The sequence below is a fragment of the Montipora foliosa genome, chromosome 10 (genome assembly GCF_036669935.1).
Source record: "Montipora foliosa isolate CH-2021 chromosome 10, ASM3666993v2, whole genome shotgun sequence".
NCBI lineage: Eukaryota > Metazoa > Cnidaria > Anthozoa > Scleractinia > Acroporidae > Montipora > Montipora foliosa.
In genome coordinates this window covers 15,441,580-15,457,686 of record NC_090878.1, presented here as the reverse complement: position 1 = coordinate 15,457,686, position 16,107 = coordinate 15,441,580, and the positions used below count along the sequence as shown (strand labels likewise).

Genomic DNA, 16,107 nt, shown 5'->3' with positions numbered 1-16,107 from the left:
TATTATTTTGTATGCGTTATTTCAAGATCGAAGCCGTTTTATCAGTTTTGAATCCTCCCCCTTTCCCTCTATGTCCTGTTTTACCCACCCCTCCCTGCCTTCTTTCTTCCTCTCCCTATTCCCCTATTCCGCTCTCCTCCCCCTCTCATGATAACTGATAGTTAACTAGAACTCCGTCGAATCATAGTTAGAGAGGACTGGTTTTGAAGCTCGGCAAACATCAAAGGAGCAAACAAAGAGTCCAAGATTTAGGTTGTAAAGTTCGCGACCGTGCACAATCTTTTGTTTTCCACTCATACATTATGCATGATTTACGTAACCAACACGTTTCTATTGGATAGTTCCTCAGTACGGAGTAAACAGCTATTGTCTTTTGTGCACGGTCAAGGCCAAAAAAGAGAACCAGAACCTACAACAAGGTAATTTGCCGGGTTTCATAATTATTTCCCTGTATCAACTATGGTCGAATTAGTTGTCTTACTTGTATAATCCATGTGTCCAATACCACCAACTGTTCTTGGGTGTCCTGTTTTAAATAAATACGAAGAGACCGGCTGATCAATAAGACATCTTTTGATAGATCAGCAAGTAATCGTATCCGATCTCTGTGAGTGAAATATAAAATATTCTAGTATAGCCAAAGGATATAGAATTGATGCGGAATTGATGCGGAATTGATTGTTTTATTATTCAACAGATTGATGACAAAGCACAATTTTCGACGTTTATTGGGAAACAGATGGAAAAACTAATATTCTTCTGCGCACGACGAATATTGAGCGCGCTATGACCATATTTGACATTGTCACAATGTGTTGAATAATAATATTGTTTATATGTTCGTAATATATGTCCGTAAAGAATAAATCTTTGCCATACTGTTTTCAATACCAAATAAGAATTATTTTTCGCTTTGAATGTTACAATGTGCCTTTTTTCTTTATGATTTATTTCCTGCATTAAGGACTACGCTTAAGTTATGCTGCTGCTGCTGCTGCTGCTACTACTACTACTACTACTACTACTACTATTACTACTACTGCTACCACCACCACCACCACCACCATCACCACCACCGCTACTTCTACTACTTCTACTACTACTACTACTACTACTACTACTACTACTACTACTACTACTACTACTACTACTACTTCTACTACTCAAGCTTATCTAGCTGAGTACAAGCAAGAAGAAGTAGAACGGCGAGCGAGACAGCACCCTGTCGTAATAAAAACCAGAAGTAATTGTGTTAACAGCAGATTCAGGAGTATAAATTATTGTGTAATCAGGTCGGCTACTACCACAGAGTACGCATGAACCAGACTCTACACGAATGCTTTATTAGAATACAAGATAGAATAGTATAATTACGTGACTGCGGTTACAGTGTGCTAATCAGTAATTACAGACCGGTACTTTGAAAAATAAAAAAATTGCAATTATTCTACTCCTAATGTATTATCCAAAAATAAAGGAGCAAACAGTACATGATTCACCTTAAAAGACAGAATTTATGCTACGAATTCGTAAGGAGAGGAGGGAGTTGAATAATGAGGTCTGAGTCTGAGGTGTTTTAACACTTGAGTCGAAATGAGATTACAACTGAGAAATAAATCACACGTACCACTCGTACAAGTCTGCTAATTCTCATCGCAAACTCCACATCCACATGTTTTCTTCCACTGATCACAGGGCGAACTTTCTTGTCATAGTTCAATAAAAGGTCTGCTCGTATCTGATGTTCAGGCGAAGATAGAGTTGAGCAAAAGGACCCTTACAACAAACAAATATGATTTATTGTGGCATATGTTGGTTTTCACGGTAACTAACCCTAGAGGAGAGGGAACTACGGTCTCCGCAGGCAACGCTCGCGGGAATAAAGACGCAAGCGAAGTGCATTCGAAGTCTTGCAAGCGATTTAATGTTCTTTTGAGGAGTATAAAAGCAGGAGCCGTCACAAAAAAGAGTAATTTCGAATTACATTGAACTGTGTCTTGGTTGACTAATTCAACTTTCTTTTAGTACACCGAGAATTTGCATTAGCGATTAGGGCGCGATGCCAGAAATGCGTCATTTAATGTAACACCCTCTCAAAATCGCATAATTATGTAATCAATTTGCCCGTTTGCGATTGCTAAACAGACAAGTTAATTATTAAAGACATTTGGTTCTCTTTCTCGTCGATACAAGCCGATTCCTCGGGGTCTGGGACTTTGATTTGTAAGAATTTGACTATAATTCAAATACAATGTTAAATTAGATTAAATTTTCATAACAATGCCCGTTGATTTTCGCTTACAATTTTACCATTTGTGCTGTGCTGCAATTACACAAGACACATTATCTCGATAACATGCTGTCTTGAGCGCAGGTTTAAATAAAATAACGTTTCATTTCAACGTCAGGATGTCCCCCTGCCATCCTCAATATATGGAATACCTCCCCGGCTCTGTTATTCGCCGTTTTTGGGACCATTTGAACCAAAGATGAAATGATATATGAAATGAATCATATATTGACATGAAATTAAGTGAAGCTCAGTACTGCGAGGAACATAGCTTCACCTCATTTGAAGCAAATACGAAACAGATCACAGGAAGGTCATAACAACGTTGAAATTATCGAAGATGGAGACCCCTAGCTCTTAATTCGAGCTTACTTGTTCACGTTGCGGTACAGTTTTTACAGTTTGTGACTCACCTTCAAAGAATGAAGGAACGCCGAGGCATATCAGCAAGATTTCGATTTTCTTCATCAGTATGTAGTTTTCTTAAAACACCTCGTTAAGTGGCTCTAAGAAAAGCGGATTAATCTTTTTCATTATTCGGCGTGAACTTGATCATGTTTGATCAGTAAAGACGAGACGACTACAATATGCGGCTCTCTTTTCTTGAAAACTATAAGAGCTCGCTTACGTCAAATACGGCGTCACGCTAATGACGAACAACAAGGATGATATCGGGGATCGATATGATTTCCTCTCCAAAGGATACTCCTAAGGGATTTTAAAACATCAAATTTCATCGAATTTTAGAAACTTTGACATTATTTACATAGCAGTGATAAAATACTTGTTAATCTTTTTAGTCCATTCATGTCGCTTGGCACACAGCTAAAACAAATAGCAGACTTAAATAGAATTCGCACAGTCATTTTCAATTAAGTAGTTAATTACTTGGACTTCAATTGACATAACTTCTGCGTGAAGAAATCGTTATTGAAACCATCTCCAAACACCACATCTTCAAAAAAAAAAGAAGCTAATTTTAAGTGCTTTATGACACAACTAGTGGCAATCTTGGGCATTTCTAATGAAAGATTAGAGCTACCCCTTCTCTTAATTTTCAATGCTGGAAAAATGACAGGCATCGCCTTTTTTGCGAGAACTCAGATTGCTTTTGGAAGGAGGGAGACCAAACCTCTCATTTTGTTTTCCCAAGATTATCGCACCTAAACAATCACAACAAAGGTCAAGCATTTCTTATCAATAGCTTTTGATTTTCATCGTGCTTGTAAATCAGAAGTTTACCAGATTGACTAACTTTTTAGTACCGAATCTGATTAAATTAAGGAAAATACAAACTGATTATCGGCTAAGATATCAACGTTCGTTGTGCTACACCAATTTTGCACATTAAAGCACAGTGTGTTTTGTGAATCTCTGATGTGAAGTTAAAGCTTCTGCCACTTCTAATCGTCATAGCTGCCAATATATGCCACAAAAAAAAAAAAAAAACAGTTCAAAAAGAGCACGGCTGATATAACGGTGAATGAATATATTTTATATTCCGCATAAGGCCAGGCACTGCCCTTCTTCATCAGGGTTTTACAAGTAATGTCTACGGTTTACAGAGAAGTTGACATGGCTTGTAATATGCAACAGTACTTAATTTAAAATGACGAATTTAATGGAAGCAATAGAAAACGGTTGAAATCATTGATATAGCGGTAAATAAATATATTGGGAAGGGATGGATTACATTTCATGATCTTTCTTATCAGTAAGACTGGCTAAAGGTTCAAGGGTGTTAGCTGTGTTTGACGTACACTTCTCTTGTTGTGAGTACACTATCACGATTCGAATTAATGAGTTCGAGTGCAATAAGTTAATGTCCTTAAAAAATACCGCCCACGGACAGTTGTCAAAGAAACGAGAAAAACTGAACACTGGGACCCCTCCCTAAACTCAGACAGGTGCAGCCTATGAAGATCCAATCAAATTTAAAGACGGTTTTAAAGCCGCGTGCAAACCGACCGTTCAATGATGCTTTTCACACTTTCTAGTGTTAATTTGGTAATTAGTTAAGTACTAGTTACTTCAGAGCAGCGGAAGAGAAACAAAGTGGCTTCCTGTCTTCGTTTTGCTGAATCATTTTCTGTCGATTGCCTGCTACATACCAACATAATTACTCACCTCAGTGTTTCAGTGAATTAACAATTATTGATTATTGGGCGAGGTTGAGCAAAATATGATTTGCCAGTGGCAAACAGATCAATTATTTCCCGAAGCCGAAGGCTAAGGCAATTAATTGATCTGCGAGACACTGACAGACAAATCACGATATTTTTGTAAACGAGTTCCATAATTGTTTTATATCATTCGGTCACCGCGTTTGTATTTTATTTTTGTTTTCGGGAAGCGGCAAAGCGCGCGCTGTCTTGCAGGATTGGTGTCCTTCTCTGCATAATTTTATTTGTAGACTACATATTGTCTGGATAACACAAGTGTTACTAATATTTTAAAAAATAGAACCACACTTTTGAATTTACGGAACATGTTTCGATGTTTCAAATGTGTCGATGTTTCGATGGCTGAAGATGATGTTTGAAACATCGAAACATATTCTGTAAATTCAAAAGTGTGGTTCTATTTTTTAAAATATTAGACTACATATTGTATTTACAGTCAAATGTCCAATAACAAAATGTAGGCATCAACATGTAAACTGAAAATTTTCACAGTCTTCAATGCCTTGAAATCCGAATCCGAAAAAGGGGAAAATGCGGTATTAAAAACGAAACTGTGTGCCATGCTCGAAGACAGTTTACCGACCTGACATTTTCATACAAGAGCGTGGTTTCAATTACGCATGAGAAAATTATTCTTTGCAGCAAAACACTTTTTTGCAGGGCAGTTATTGCAGGTCACGTGGTCAGCTCTCGGCCAATAAAATGAAAGGAAAAATACATTGAATGATAAAGTTCCTTTTTTTTAGATTACACATTGTAATTGATGAACAATAACGAGTTCATGCAGGTGTCTACTACCCAGAAGAAGCCAAATGATTTGCTGTTTCTCAGAGATCTTAATTCAAAGCTTATAAGATCATGAGGAGACTGAAGGATGCACTGCTGGAGACCCCTGTATCCTCAAAGAAATACCTCTGCGTCTACGCTTCACTAGTTTCGAATTCGGGGCAAATAGAACAGAACTGAAGTTCAAGGGAATCTAAATTTGCATTTTCCCTTTATTTTTAGCGTTGGACATTGGGACAACGCTGCAACTTTTAATCTTGGGTATCCTGTTCATGGGGTGAACCTTAGCAAAAATGTTCGTTTCTTCGTTCGTCCGCTTTTTCAGCGCCATCTTGAATTACGTCATCATACACTGATAGGTCATATGCGCAAATGACGATCGCGCACCTCATGATTGTTACGTCCTATAAGATTATTTCTTTTCCTACCCTTTTTCTTTGCTTCCAAAGCGACTGTCGAAAGCTCTTCAATAATCCAACATTACAAATTCAATAGGTCTTGACAGGAGCTCATGGGCTCCTGGTCTTGAGCAGGCACGTTACAAAACGTGGACCCCCAATTCCTCAAACTGGACCCCACTCAGAAAAACAAGAAAACTATGGATGGTTTTCACAGTGACGTCATCAAATTCTAAAATCAAAATCGCAAGGTATTCTGACTATTTATCGAAAGGAAGTCGAAGATGACCTTAAAATAATTTTTTTTTTTCAAGTTTCCAGTTCCCTGACGTCTTGCGTTTCAAAAATACACATTTAATTTATCTCATGAGGGAAAATGTTTTGGTTCATCATTCTCTGCTCCGAGAGGTTTTCTCCGGGTACTCCGGTTTCCCCTCTCCTCAAAAACCGACATTTGACTTAATTTACTTTCATTGTTCATTTCAGTTTACAGCGTCCCCAATTAGCGCTCCAGCGCTAGAACGACTAGACACTTAAATAAAGTTCCTTTCCTTTCCTTTTTTTCCTCCCACATTTATTCGGTGGAAAGAAGATTTTCGCTTTAGGGACATCCTAAAAGGTGGGTACATAAATTTTCTGTGTTGAAATAACTTGCAAACGTTGTACTTGGCGGTAGATCTAGAGCTGGGATGTCCGAGGACATTGAATTTTCGTAGCTGAAAACAGGATGAAAGGTAGATCCTAGCACCATGTAAACCTCACTTACCAGAAAGATCCTAGGAATTATGGGACTAGAAAGGAATGCAAGCATGTCGGGGGCAGAACGTTTAATAACTTTTTTCTACTAATTCCACCCTAAATTTCTGCACGTTAACCAAGCGAAGCCCCCTAAGATTGTGGCGCAGATTAATCACAAATCAGGGCATAATTGGAGGAGAAGAAACGTGTGCTAATCCTTTTTACCCCACATTAATTTTTCTCCACAAAATTAACACTTGATTTTGTTGACAAAAATTAAAACCAGGAGCCCATTATCTGGAACTTCCATAGGTATTTACCCTTGAGTCAACCATGTCTCACATCTTTTTATTTTTAGATCTGCTATGTATCTTTTCATCATTTTGAAATAACTTCGTGTTTCGGGTGTGCCGCATGTGATGTATTTAGTGGGTGACCATAGGTCTCTTATGATTGGGCAAAGTAAAAACACCCGTGAAAACCCCCCTGGGAGGTGCTTCTAAAAATAAAAAGATACTGGTCAGGGTTGACTCATAGGGTTAAAAAAGAAGATGGAGGGTCCGGCTAATGGACTGCTAGTAAAACATGTTTTGACAGATAAGATCTCTCTTTTCCATACAAACACGGTTAAGTTGCTGGTCATCGATCTTTACACGAAGGTAGCAGAATTCGCACATTTTAGCTGATTTGTTTATCTGATAAATTGACAGAAACACTGGTCAGACATTAGGGAACTTAATTAAGCAACGACGACAGCGGGAACGTCAATAATTTGCATATTTAGTAGGCAAAAGCAATAGCTTTGCACGCCCTGCACGTGCGCTTTTCATTTTTGTCTCTCTCTTTGCTGAAATAGCCAAATTTTAGATTTTATGAAGAACGTCTCACTTGAGGATAAATTTTCACTTTTTTCTCTAAGTCAAGCGCCGTTCCGACCAGTGTCACGTTGGAGGGACTACCACACCCTTGTCACATTAAAAAGGTTGAAATCGTCACGGAGTGATTACAATAACGTGAATATATATTTTGATACGACGTTCTCGTTGCCGCCGCCATTGTCATTGCTTACGACGGCTACAGCAACGAGAATATTATTGGTTAAAGAAGAAAAAATACTCGTGCTGCATGTGCAGCACCTCCCATTCACTTTAAAGAACAATAAATGTTTTAAAATCGAGCGAAAGATCGGCAGCCCTTTCACGACAGCTGCATTTACCTTGTATACTATAAATATTTGTTATTAAGGGCGCGTTCGATTGACCGTATTCCGGAATAGGAATACATGGAATATAATTTAGAAATCCTTCGTTTTTACGGAGATTCACATTAACATTATCAAACACTTGCTAAAATGCTATTTTAAACATACATTTATTATCCTTGTTGCTTTAAACTCGCCAAACATATACCGTTTTAATCACCACTCCACGTATTCTTATTCCGGAATAGGGTCAATCGAACGCGCCCTAAGTGACACGATCCCGTCAAAACAGCTGGCAAACAAAGAAAATTAATTATGGTAAGCCTTCTAAAATGTCACTTGTAATGAGCTACAAAGAAATATAAGAGTCTTTTAGTAATGAGGAAAATATGTGATATCATTAACTAAGGGTTCGAGGTGGCGTTATCGTCGAGTGCAGTGAGAAAATTAATTCACGTATTCTCACTGATAAAGACAACTGTTCCTATGCAAAAATCGGAAATTTTATAATTCTATTTTACCCTAAGGCTATATTGGACTAGAATTTCAACTTAATATTTTCAAAAATTGAAGAAACAAAGTCTTCTTTTTCCTTCTACATTGTGAATGATGAAACTTTCTTCGAGTTTTGTCGCTTTTTTAATCTCTACATAGAAACGTTTCTTTAATTTTGAGTTCGTTCTGTGAGGCTGCTCCTTTTATTAAAACTCACCTATTTTGCAAACCGACGAATGGAAAATCAAATGGTTGCGTTTATTGCCGGCCACGCTCTGTGATTGAATCAGTAAGCAATCCACAGTCTCCACAGTTTAATAGTTTGTTTGAATGTTAAATAGGATTTCATTTCGAACTGTAGGAATAAAATTCATACAAGAAGAACACAAACCTCCTTGGTAATTTCATCATTAACACTATCAAGTACAAAAGGCTAAAATTTACTTACCTTGAAACAAAGTTACAATATGGAAAAATGAAAGGAAGATTTTTATACACATGACTGAAACCGATTACGTTCTTATTGGGAAAATCTGTTTACAATCAAATTGCGCAAACCTATCTGTTGCTTGCGTTCATCACTAACGGGGATTAATTATCCTGATCGGTGCCAATATATGAAATTAAATATGTTTTTCTTTTGAATCAAAAGAGGTCAATGACATTCCACATAGGAGGTTTTCACGTGACGTCATCGCCACCATGTTGGTCAACGAAAACAAAAGATTTCTCATTAATTTCTTTTGTTTGTCCACCAGAAGTCGTACATTTCTCTATTTTTATTGCTGTCTGTAGAGGTTGGTTGAAAACGTCCTATGAGGCGAAGTAAAAAATCTGTGCTCGAGTATTTTGTTGAACTTTTCAGCCACCTTCTCTTTTTAATTACTAACTTGTAACTTAATGTAATGTTAGCTTTGCTATCTGTGGGTTGCGCAGGATTATCGTTGTAATTTGTACTTTAAATTAATAAAATGATGATAATGATGATGAAGATGATTACCCTAGATGGAGACTCTGCTCGAAGGGTACTTTTTAATAAACTTAGGCTGATTATGTAAACACGATTTAGTTAGAGTCGAAATTAGGTTTAATTTCCGTTGGCAAGAACGTAACACCACATAGGTGTAATTTAACCGCTAGGGACTTAAAGCAAGGACTACGACGGTGAATAGCAATGTAAGTTACTTACTTATACTTACTTACTTAGGCCCATCGCTCCAGGTGGAGCATGGGCCAATTGCCAACCCCTCGCCAGCAAACTCGAATTTGGGCTTTTCGTTAAGTTTCTTTCCAGTTGATCTTCAGTCCTGTTCTTTTTTATCCTGCTACCAGTCCAGTGGTCTTGCTTTGCATCTGTTCATGGTTGTGTGAAAGACGGGCCAGATCATCGGCGAAATCTAAGTCCTCCAGCTTTAAACAAACGGTCGACTGAACATTCACACCAATTAGGCTATTGAGCGACTTGTATTTCCTATTTTTTTAGCCTTCCGAAGTTTGCCCAAACAAATCGGCCGTTTTTGAGAAATTTCCCTTGGTCCCCCCTTTGCACTTTGGCTAAAAACCGCGGTCTTCGATGCCTTTGGAAAAATTGCCATTCCTCGTCTAATAGGTGTTTTTTCGCGCGGTATGTTGCATAGTCAAAATCTAGGATAGTTTAGCTTTCCATTCATACCAATTAGGCTATTAGGCGAATTGTATTTCCTATTTTTTTAGCCTTCCGAAGTTTGCCCAAAAAATCGGCCCTTTTTGACAATTTTCCCTTGGTTCCCCCTTTGCACTTTGGCAAAAAAACGCGGTTTTCAATGCCTTTGGAAAAATTGCCATTCCTCGTCTAATAGGTGTTTTTTCGCGCGGTTTTTTGCATAGTCAAAATTTAGGATAAATTAGATTTCCATCCATACCAATTAGGCTATTAGGCGACTTGTATTCCCTATTTTTTTTTGCCTTCCGAAGTTTCCCAAAAATCCGGCCGTTTTTGAAAATTTTTCTTTGGTCCCCCCCTTGCACTTTGATGAAAAACCGCCGTTTTCGATGCCTTTGGAAATGCGCGCTGTTTTTTGGATAGTCAAACTCTAGGATAGTTTAGCTTTCCATCCATACCAATTAGGCTATTAGGCGACTTGTATTTCCTATTTTTTTAGCCTTCCGAAGTTTGCCCAAAAAATCGGCCGTTTTTGAGAATATTCCCTTGGTCCCCCCTTTGCACTTTGGCGAAAAACCGCGGTTTTCGATGCCTTTGGAAAAATTCCCATTCCTCGTCTAATAGGTGTTTTTGCGCGCGGTTTTTTGCATAGTCAAAATCTAGGATAGTTTAGCTTTCCATCCATACCAATTAGGCTATTAGGCGACTTGTATTTCCTATTTTTTTAGCCTTCCGAAGTTTGCCCAAAAAATTGGCCGTTTTTGAGAATAATTGGTCCCTTGGTCCCCCCTTTGCACTTTGGCCAAAAACTTCGGTTTTCGATGCCTTTGGAAAAATTGCCATTCCTCGTCTAATAGGTGTTTTTGCGCGCGGTTTTTTGCATAGTCAAAATCTAGGATAGTTTAGCTTTCCATCCATACCAATTAGGCTATTAGGCGACTTGTATTTCCTATTTTTTTAGCCTTCCGAAGTTTGCCCAAAAAATCGGTCGTTTTTGAGAATTTTCCCTTGGTCCCCCCTTTGCACTTTGGCGAAAAACCGCGGTTTTCGATGCCTTTAAAAAATTGCCATTCCTCGTCTAATAGGTGTTTTTTCGCGCGGTTTTTTGCATAGTCAAAATCTAGGATAGTTTAGCTTTCCATCCATACCAATTAGGCTATTAGGCGACTTGTATTTCCTATTTTTTTAACCTTCCGATATTTGCCCAAAAAATCGGCCGTTTTTGAGATATTTTCCCTTGGTGCCCCCTGTAGTCGGATGTCGATGGAGTTTATTCTCGTTATTCACACACACCGCGTGCTTGTGTGTGCTCTCTGCCCTTGCATAATGTGCTAACCTACTTATATATGCATATGCGAAATGTAGAATACAATAGGTGCTAATTAGGTGCCGCTATGTTACATGCACAATGTGCCAACCTACTTACATATGCGTATGCGAAATGTAGAATACAATAGGTGCTAATTTGGTGCCACTATGTTACATCCCCTTCTCTTAAAACTATATTAATTAAATGGAAAACAAACAATATCACAATATCTTCATTCGGGCCAATATATCTTGTCCATATGTTGACAACGAATAAAACTGGTAACAATATATATATATATAGGGATTTTCTGTCCAGTGTTTATGTATCATACTAATATAAACTATTAAGGCAAGCGTCAGAGATTAAGTCTTTCCGGTGCCCGGATTTCACGTCCCGCGCGGGATTTTCTTGGTCCTTTCTCGGCCTCTCCTGTTACACTAGAACATTGTGGATTGGAGCTTGAGGGCTGTATAGTCAACTTGCCACTTGATGGGTCATTTGCTGAATTGCCTGCCGCGGTGGATTCTCGTAGAACGGCGCTTGAATATTGTGCAGTCATGCTTCTTTGGGACACGGAGTCCGAAGAGTTGTTTGCCGAATTGTTGGAAGCATTATTCGGTCTAAGATGGATTCTATTCCTTCGCAATTGGGCACCAGTTCCAGTTTCTATGAGATATGAGCGGGGTGTCTCTCCCCGATCTATGACCCTAGCAGGATTCCATGTCTTTCTCACAGGGTCTTGTACATAGATATCTTGGTCTCTGTGTAATTCAGGGAGCTCCTTGGTGTGTCTGTTGTAATAGTGGCATTGGTTGTCTTGTCTCGCTTTGAGCCAATTTCTAACTTCCTCTTGGTTCTTTGATGGCTGGATCTTACCAGGAAGTGTGGATTTAAATACTCGGCCATTCAGTAATTCAGCTGGTGACGGTATATTGGAGCTCAGGGGCGTTGTTCGTAGAGCCAGCAGGGCTAGATCTATGTCTTCTTTAGTCTCTCTGCATTTCAGGATCGTCTTCTTAACCGTTTGGACTTGACGTTCAACGAACCCATGGCCACGTGGGTAATGTGGAGATGACGTCACAATTTCAAACCCGTACTGGCTTGCCAGTTGATGGAACTCGCCGGATGTAAACTGAGTGCCGTTGTCGCATTGAAGAGATTCTGGGATTCCATTTTCTGCGAATAGCATTTTCATTTCATTAACGACAGCCCCGGATGTAAGGTTTTGAAGTTTCTTGACAAATGGGAACTTGGAATAATAGTCGACAACTATGAGGAACCACGACTGTTGAGCGTAGAAAAGGTCTGCGCTCAGTGTTTTCCACGGTCTTGAAGGGATCTCTGTTGGTATCATTGGCTCCTTTTGCTGGGAATTGTGGTACTTCTGGCAGACACAACATGAGTTTACAAGGTTTTCAATTTCTTTGTATATGCCTGGCCAGTAAACACAGGATTTGGCTCGTAGCTTGCATTTTTCCATACCAAAGTGCCCTCCGTGGATTTGCTGCAAGATGTTGCCTCTCAAGGGTTCAGGTACTATAACACGGCTTCCAAGAAGTATCAGCCCATCTTCTACTGATATGTCATCTCGTAGGGGCCAGTATGGTTTTAGCGCCGAAGTGATTTTCTTCCCACTGTCAGGCCAACCTTGCATAACTTTGTGGGCTAGAAGCTGCAGGGTTTCATCTTTCGCAGTTTCCTTTTTGAACTCTTCCATTTTTACTGGGGTAATTCTGATTAGATGGTGAACTTTCACATTCATGTCCGACACTTCAAATTCATCCAACGGCGAAAGGCGTGACAGGGCGTCAGCTGTAACCATTTCTCTTCCTGGAAGATATTTAATGACGCAGTCGTAAGGTTGTAAACGCAACAGCATTCTTTGAAGGCGTGGAGGTGCTTGCATCAGGTTCTTTTTATGGATCTGTTCCAGGGGACGATGGTCTGTTTTAACCACGAACGATCTTCCATAGAGATACGAATGGAATTTTTCGCAGCCGTATACCACTGCCAATAGTTCCCGTTCGATATTAGCATATCTGGTCTCCGCAGGGGTAAGTACTTTCGATGCAAAGGCTATCGGCTTGTCGTTTTGGAAGAGAGCTGCGCCCAAGCCCTTAATTGATGCATCAACATGGAGGACAACTGGTTCCTTTCTGTCATAGTAGGCCAAGGTCGTTGTGGTACATATCAATGCCTTCACCTTCTCAAAGGCTTTCGAATGTGATGGATTCCATGTGAAATCAACGTTCTCCTTTAAGAGGTTTCTTAAGGGGGCAGTGTGGTCAGCTAAATTGGGGATGAATGAGCTCATGTAGGTTGCCATCCCCAAAAAGGTGTGAAGCTCCTTCTTGTCTTTAGGCGGTTCTAAACTTTCTATGGCTCTGACTTTATCTGGGCTGGGTTTGACACCGTCTGGTGTGTAGAGCATACCAAAGAAATTGCACTCCTTTGTTTTGATAACGCACTTCTCGTCATTGAGCTTGATGCCGGCCTGTCTGGTACGTTCCATGGTTTCATGTAGGTGTAGGTCATGCTCTTTATCGTTCTTTCCATAGACTGTGACGTCATCTGCAATACCAATGGCTCCCAGGCAATCACGATACGTCTCATCAATCTTGAACTGGAAAATATCTTGACTCATTCGTAGGCCAAACGGCATTCTGAGGAAACGATACCGACCAAATGGTGTATTGAATGTTGTCAGGTACGAGGACTCGTCATCTAGTTTGACATTCCAATAGCCATTGCGAGCGTCGAGCTTACTAAAAAGCTTTGCTCCTGATAATTTGGGTGTGATTTCCTCTAGAGTGGGTATGGGATGATGTTCTCTTTTGATCGCCTTATTCAGGTCTTTGGGATCGAGGCATAACCGAAGTCGCCCATTTTCTTTTTCTCTAATGACCAGGGAGTTGACCCAATCCGTAGGTTGGGTTACTTTCGCAATGATATCTTGGCTTTCCATCTCGCGTAATTCGGCTTGTAATTTGTCTTTCAACTCTATAGGTACTTTGCGGGGTGCATGGACCACCGGTGATACTTCAGGATCCAGTGTGATGTGGTATGTGTAGTCATCAAAACATCCAACTGTACCATTGAAACATTCTGGGTACATATCCATCAGCTCTTGTTTACTTGTGATTGATGGCCGCTCTTCTAGTGGTATATGACTTCCAATGTAACTCGAGTTTTTCTTGCAAGTACCCGGATTTTGAGCTGGAGAATTGAAGCTGCTATTTGGATCAGCCTGGTTTAATTGATTTGTTCCTAGCGTACAGTGGAGGGAGACTAGTTTTAGTGCAATGCACGCTTTTAGACCGAGGATAGCTGGCCCTGAAGTATCCGTGACGTAGAAAATGCAGTTAATCTTCTTCTCTTTGTACTTGCACAAGATGTTTATAGTGCCAAGCTGCTTAATTACAGAGCCACCGTATGCTGAGAGGACGGCTTCATTCTTTTCCAGTACTTCTGGTTTGAGGTTTCCTTCGTCATCAAACTTCTCTGGGGCGATTATGCGAAGTAGCCTGATAGGCAAAACATTGCTCTGTGCACCTGTGTCCACCTTGCACTGGAGGTTAATTTTCCGCTTCTTTTCAGGCTGGGTTATTTCCAGTGTTGCAAAGACTTCATCGCGTGTGTCATGTGTCAAAGAATGTTGCGTGTCTTCTATGGTGTTAACCTTGATTGTACTAATTGTGAGAATTTCATCATTGTCTTCATCGCCCCTGTCTTCAATCGTGTGAATAGATTTTTTGAAAACCGGCTTTCTTCCTTGGATAAATTGTTTCCGTTTACTGGATCGGCAGACAGATTGCCAATGATTAGCTTTGCCGCATTTTCGACATAGTGTACCGTAGGCTGGACATTTGTTCCTCGGGTGTTGTTTTCCGCAGTTGTTACAGGATTCCCTTTCTTGTTCCTTATGAATGGCATCTACACTTCTATCCTCTTGATGGCTTTCGCTACTTCCTGCCAATGTCTTCATATGTTTACTTGTCGCCTCGTGGCTTCTTGCAATCTCGATAGCGCCTGCAAGGGACAATGATTTGTCTCGGCCTATGAGGGACTTCTGGACCTCGGGGTTTTTTGACCCCCAAATAAGCTGATCTAGAACTCTGTCTTCGACTTCGGTGCTGTCGCGAAATTGACATTTTGCTGCTAGGTTTTTTAATCTTGAGATAAAATCATCCACTGGCTCGCTTTGTTCTTGTCGCATTCCTTGTAGTGTGTATCTGTGAATTCGATGACTCGTCTTCGGCTCCAATTGATTCTCGAACCGTTCGAAAATAATGGCAGGTTTTTTCCTCTCTTCCTCCTTTGTGAATGTCCAACTGTTGTAAATATCCAGACCTTTTTCACCCGACCAGAGTAAAATATAGCTCACTTTTTCTTCGTCATTGGCGTCTTTGAGAACGCTTGAGAACATAAGCTGACATTTTTGTTTGAATCTTGCGAATGCAATTATCGGATCAGGAGCGTCCCAGTTCATCTGTGGCGACGCAAAAGACGTTGCTGTTGCCATAATTCGCTTCTGCTGGCCTCTTTCGATTTGATTCTAGCGATTATTCTTGTAAAATGCTGCCACCATGTAGTCGGATGTCGATGGAGTTTATTCTCGTTATTCACACACACCGCGTGCTTGTGTGTGCTCTCTGCCCTTGCATAATGTGCTAACCTACTTATATATGCATATGCGAAATGTAGAATACAATAGGTGCTAATTAGGTGCCGCTATGTTACATGCACAATGTGCCAACCTACTTACATATGCGTATGCGAAATGTAGAATACAATAGGTGCTAATTTGGTGCCACTATGTTACACCCCTTTGCACTTTGGCGAAAAAAAGCGGTTTTCGATGCTTTTGGAAAAATTGCCATTCCTCGTCTAATAGGTGTTTTTTCGCGCGGGTTTTTTGCATAGTCAAAATCTAGGATAGTTTAGCTTTCCATCCATACCAATTAGGCTATTAGGCGACTTGTATTTCCTATTTTTTTAGCCTTCCGAAGTTTGCCCAAAAAATCGGCCGTTTTTGAGAATTTTCCCTTGGTCCCCCCTTTGC

General features: G+C 40.0%; 1 protein-coding gene and 1 long non-coding RNA gene across 4 annotated transcripts in view; both read right to left on the bottom strand.

Moving 5' to 3' along the window:
• Positions 1-16,107, bottom strand: part of LOC137973190 (neuronal acetylcholine receptor subunit alpha-7-like) — a 59,032-nt gene that overhangs the window by 4,664 nt on the left and 38,261 nt on the right. The window contains exons 1-3 of one of the 3 annotated variants that reach the window (XM_068819958.1): positions 2,704-3,028; positions 1,628-1,776; positions 482-526 (exon numbers count right to left, since the gene is read on the bottom strand). In XM_068819958.1, the coding sequence (XP_068676059.1) occupies positions 482-526; positions 1,628-1,776; positions 2,704-2,758 (249 nt within the window). In that variant the 5' untranslated portion in view covers positions 2,759-3,028. Of the gene's footprint in view, positions 1-481; positions 527-1,627; positions 1,777-2,703; positions 3,029-16,107 lie in introns of those variants that run through there. The other 2 variants (XM_068819960.1, XM_068819959.1) reach the window with 2 other exon arrangements.
• On the bottom strand, positions 7,804-8,680 carry LOC137973357 (uncharacterized). Its single transcript, XR_011117213.1, has 3 exons — positions 8,540-8,680; positions 8,309-8,446; positions 7,804-7,888 (listed from the first exon to the last, which is right to left on the bottom strand). It is a non-coding gene; the product is annotated as an uncharacterized lncRNA (long non-coding RNA).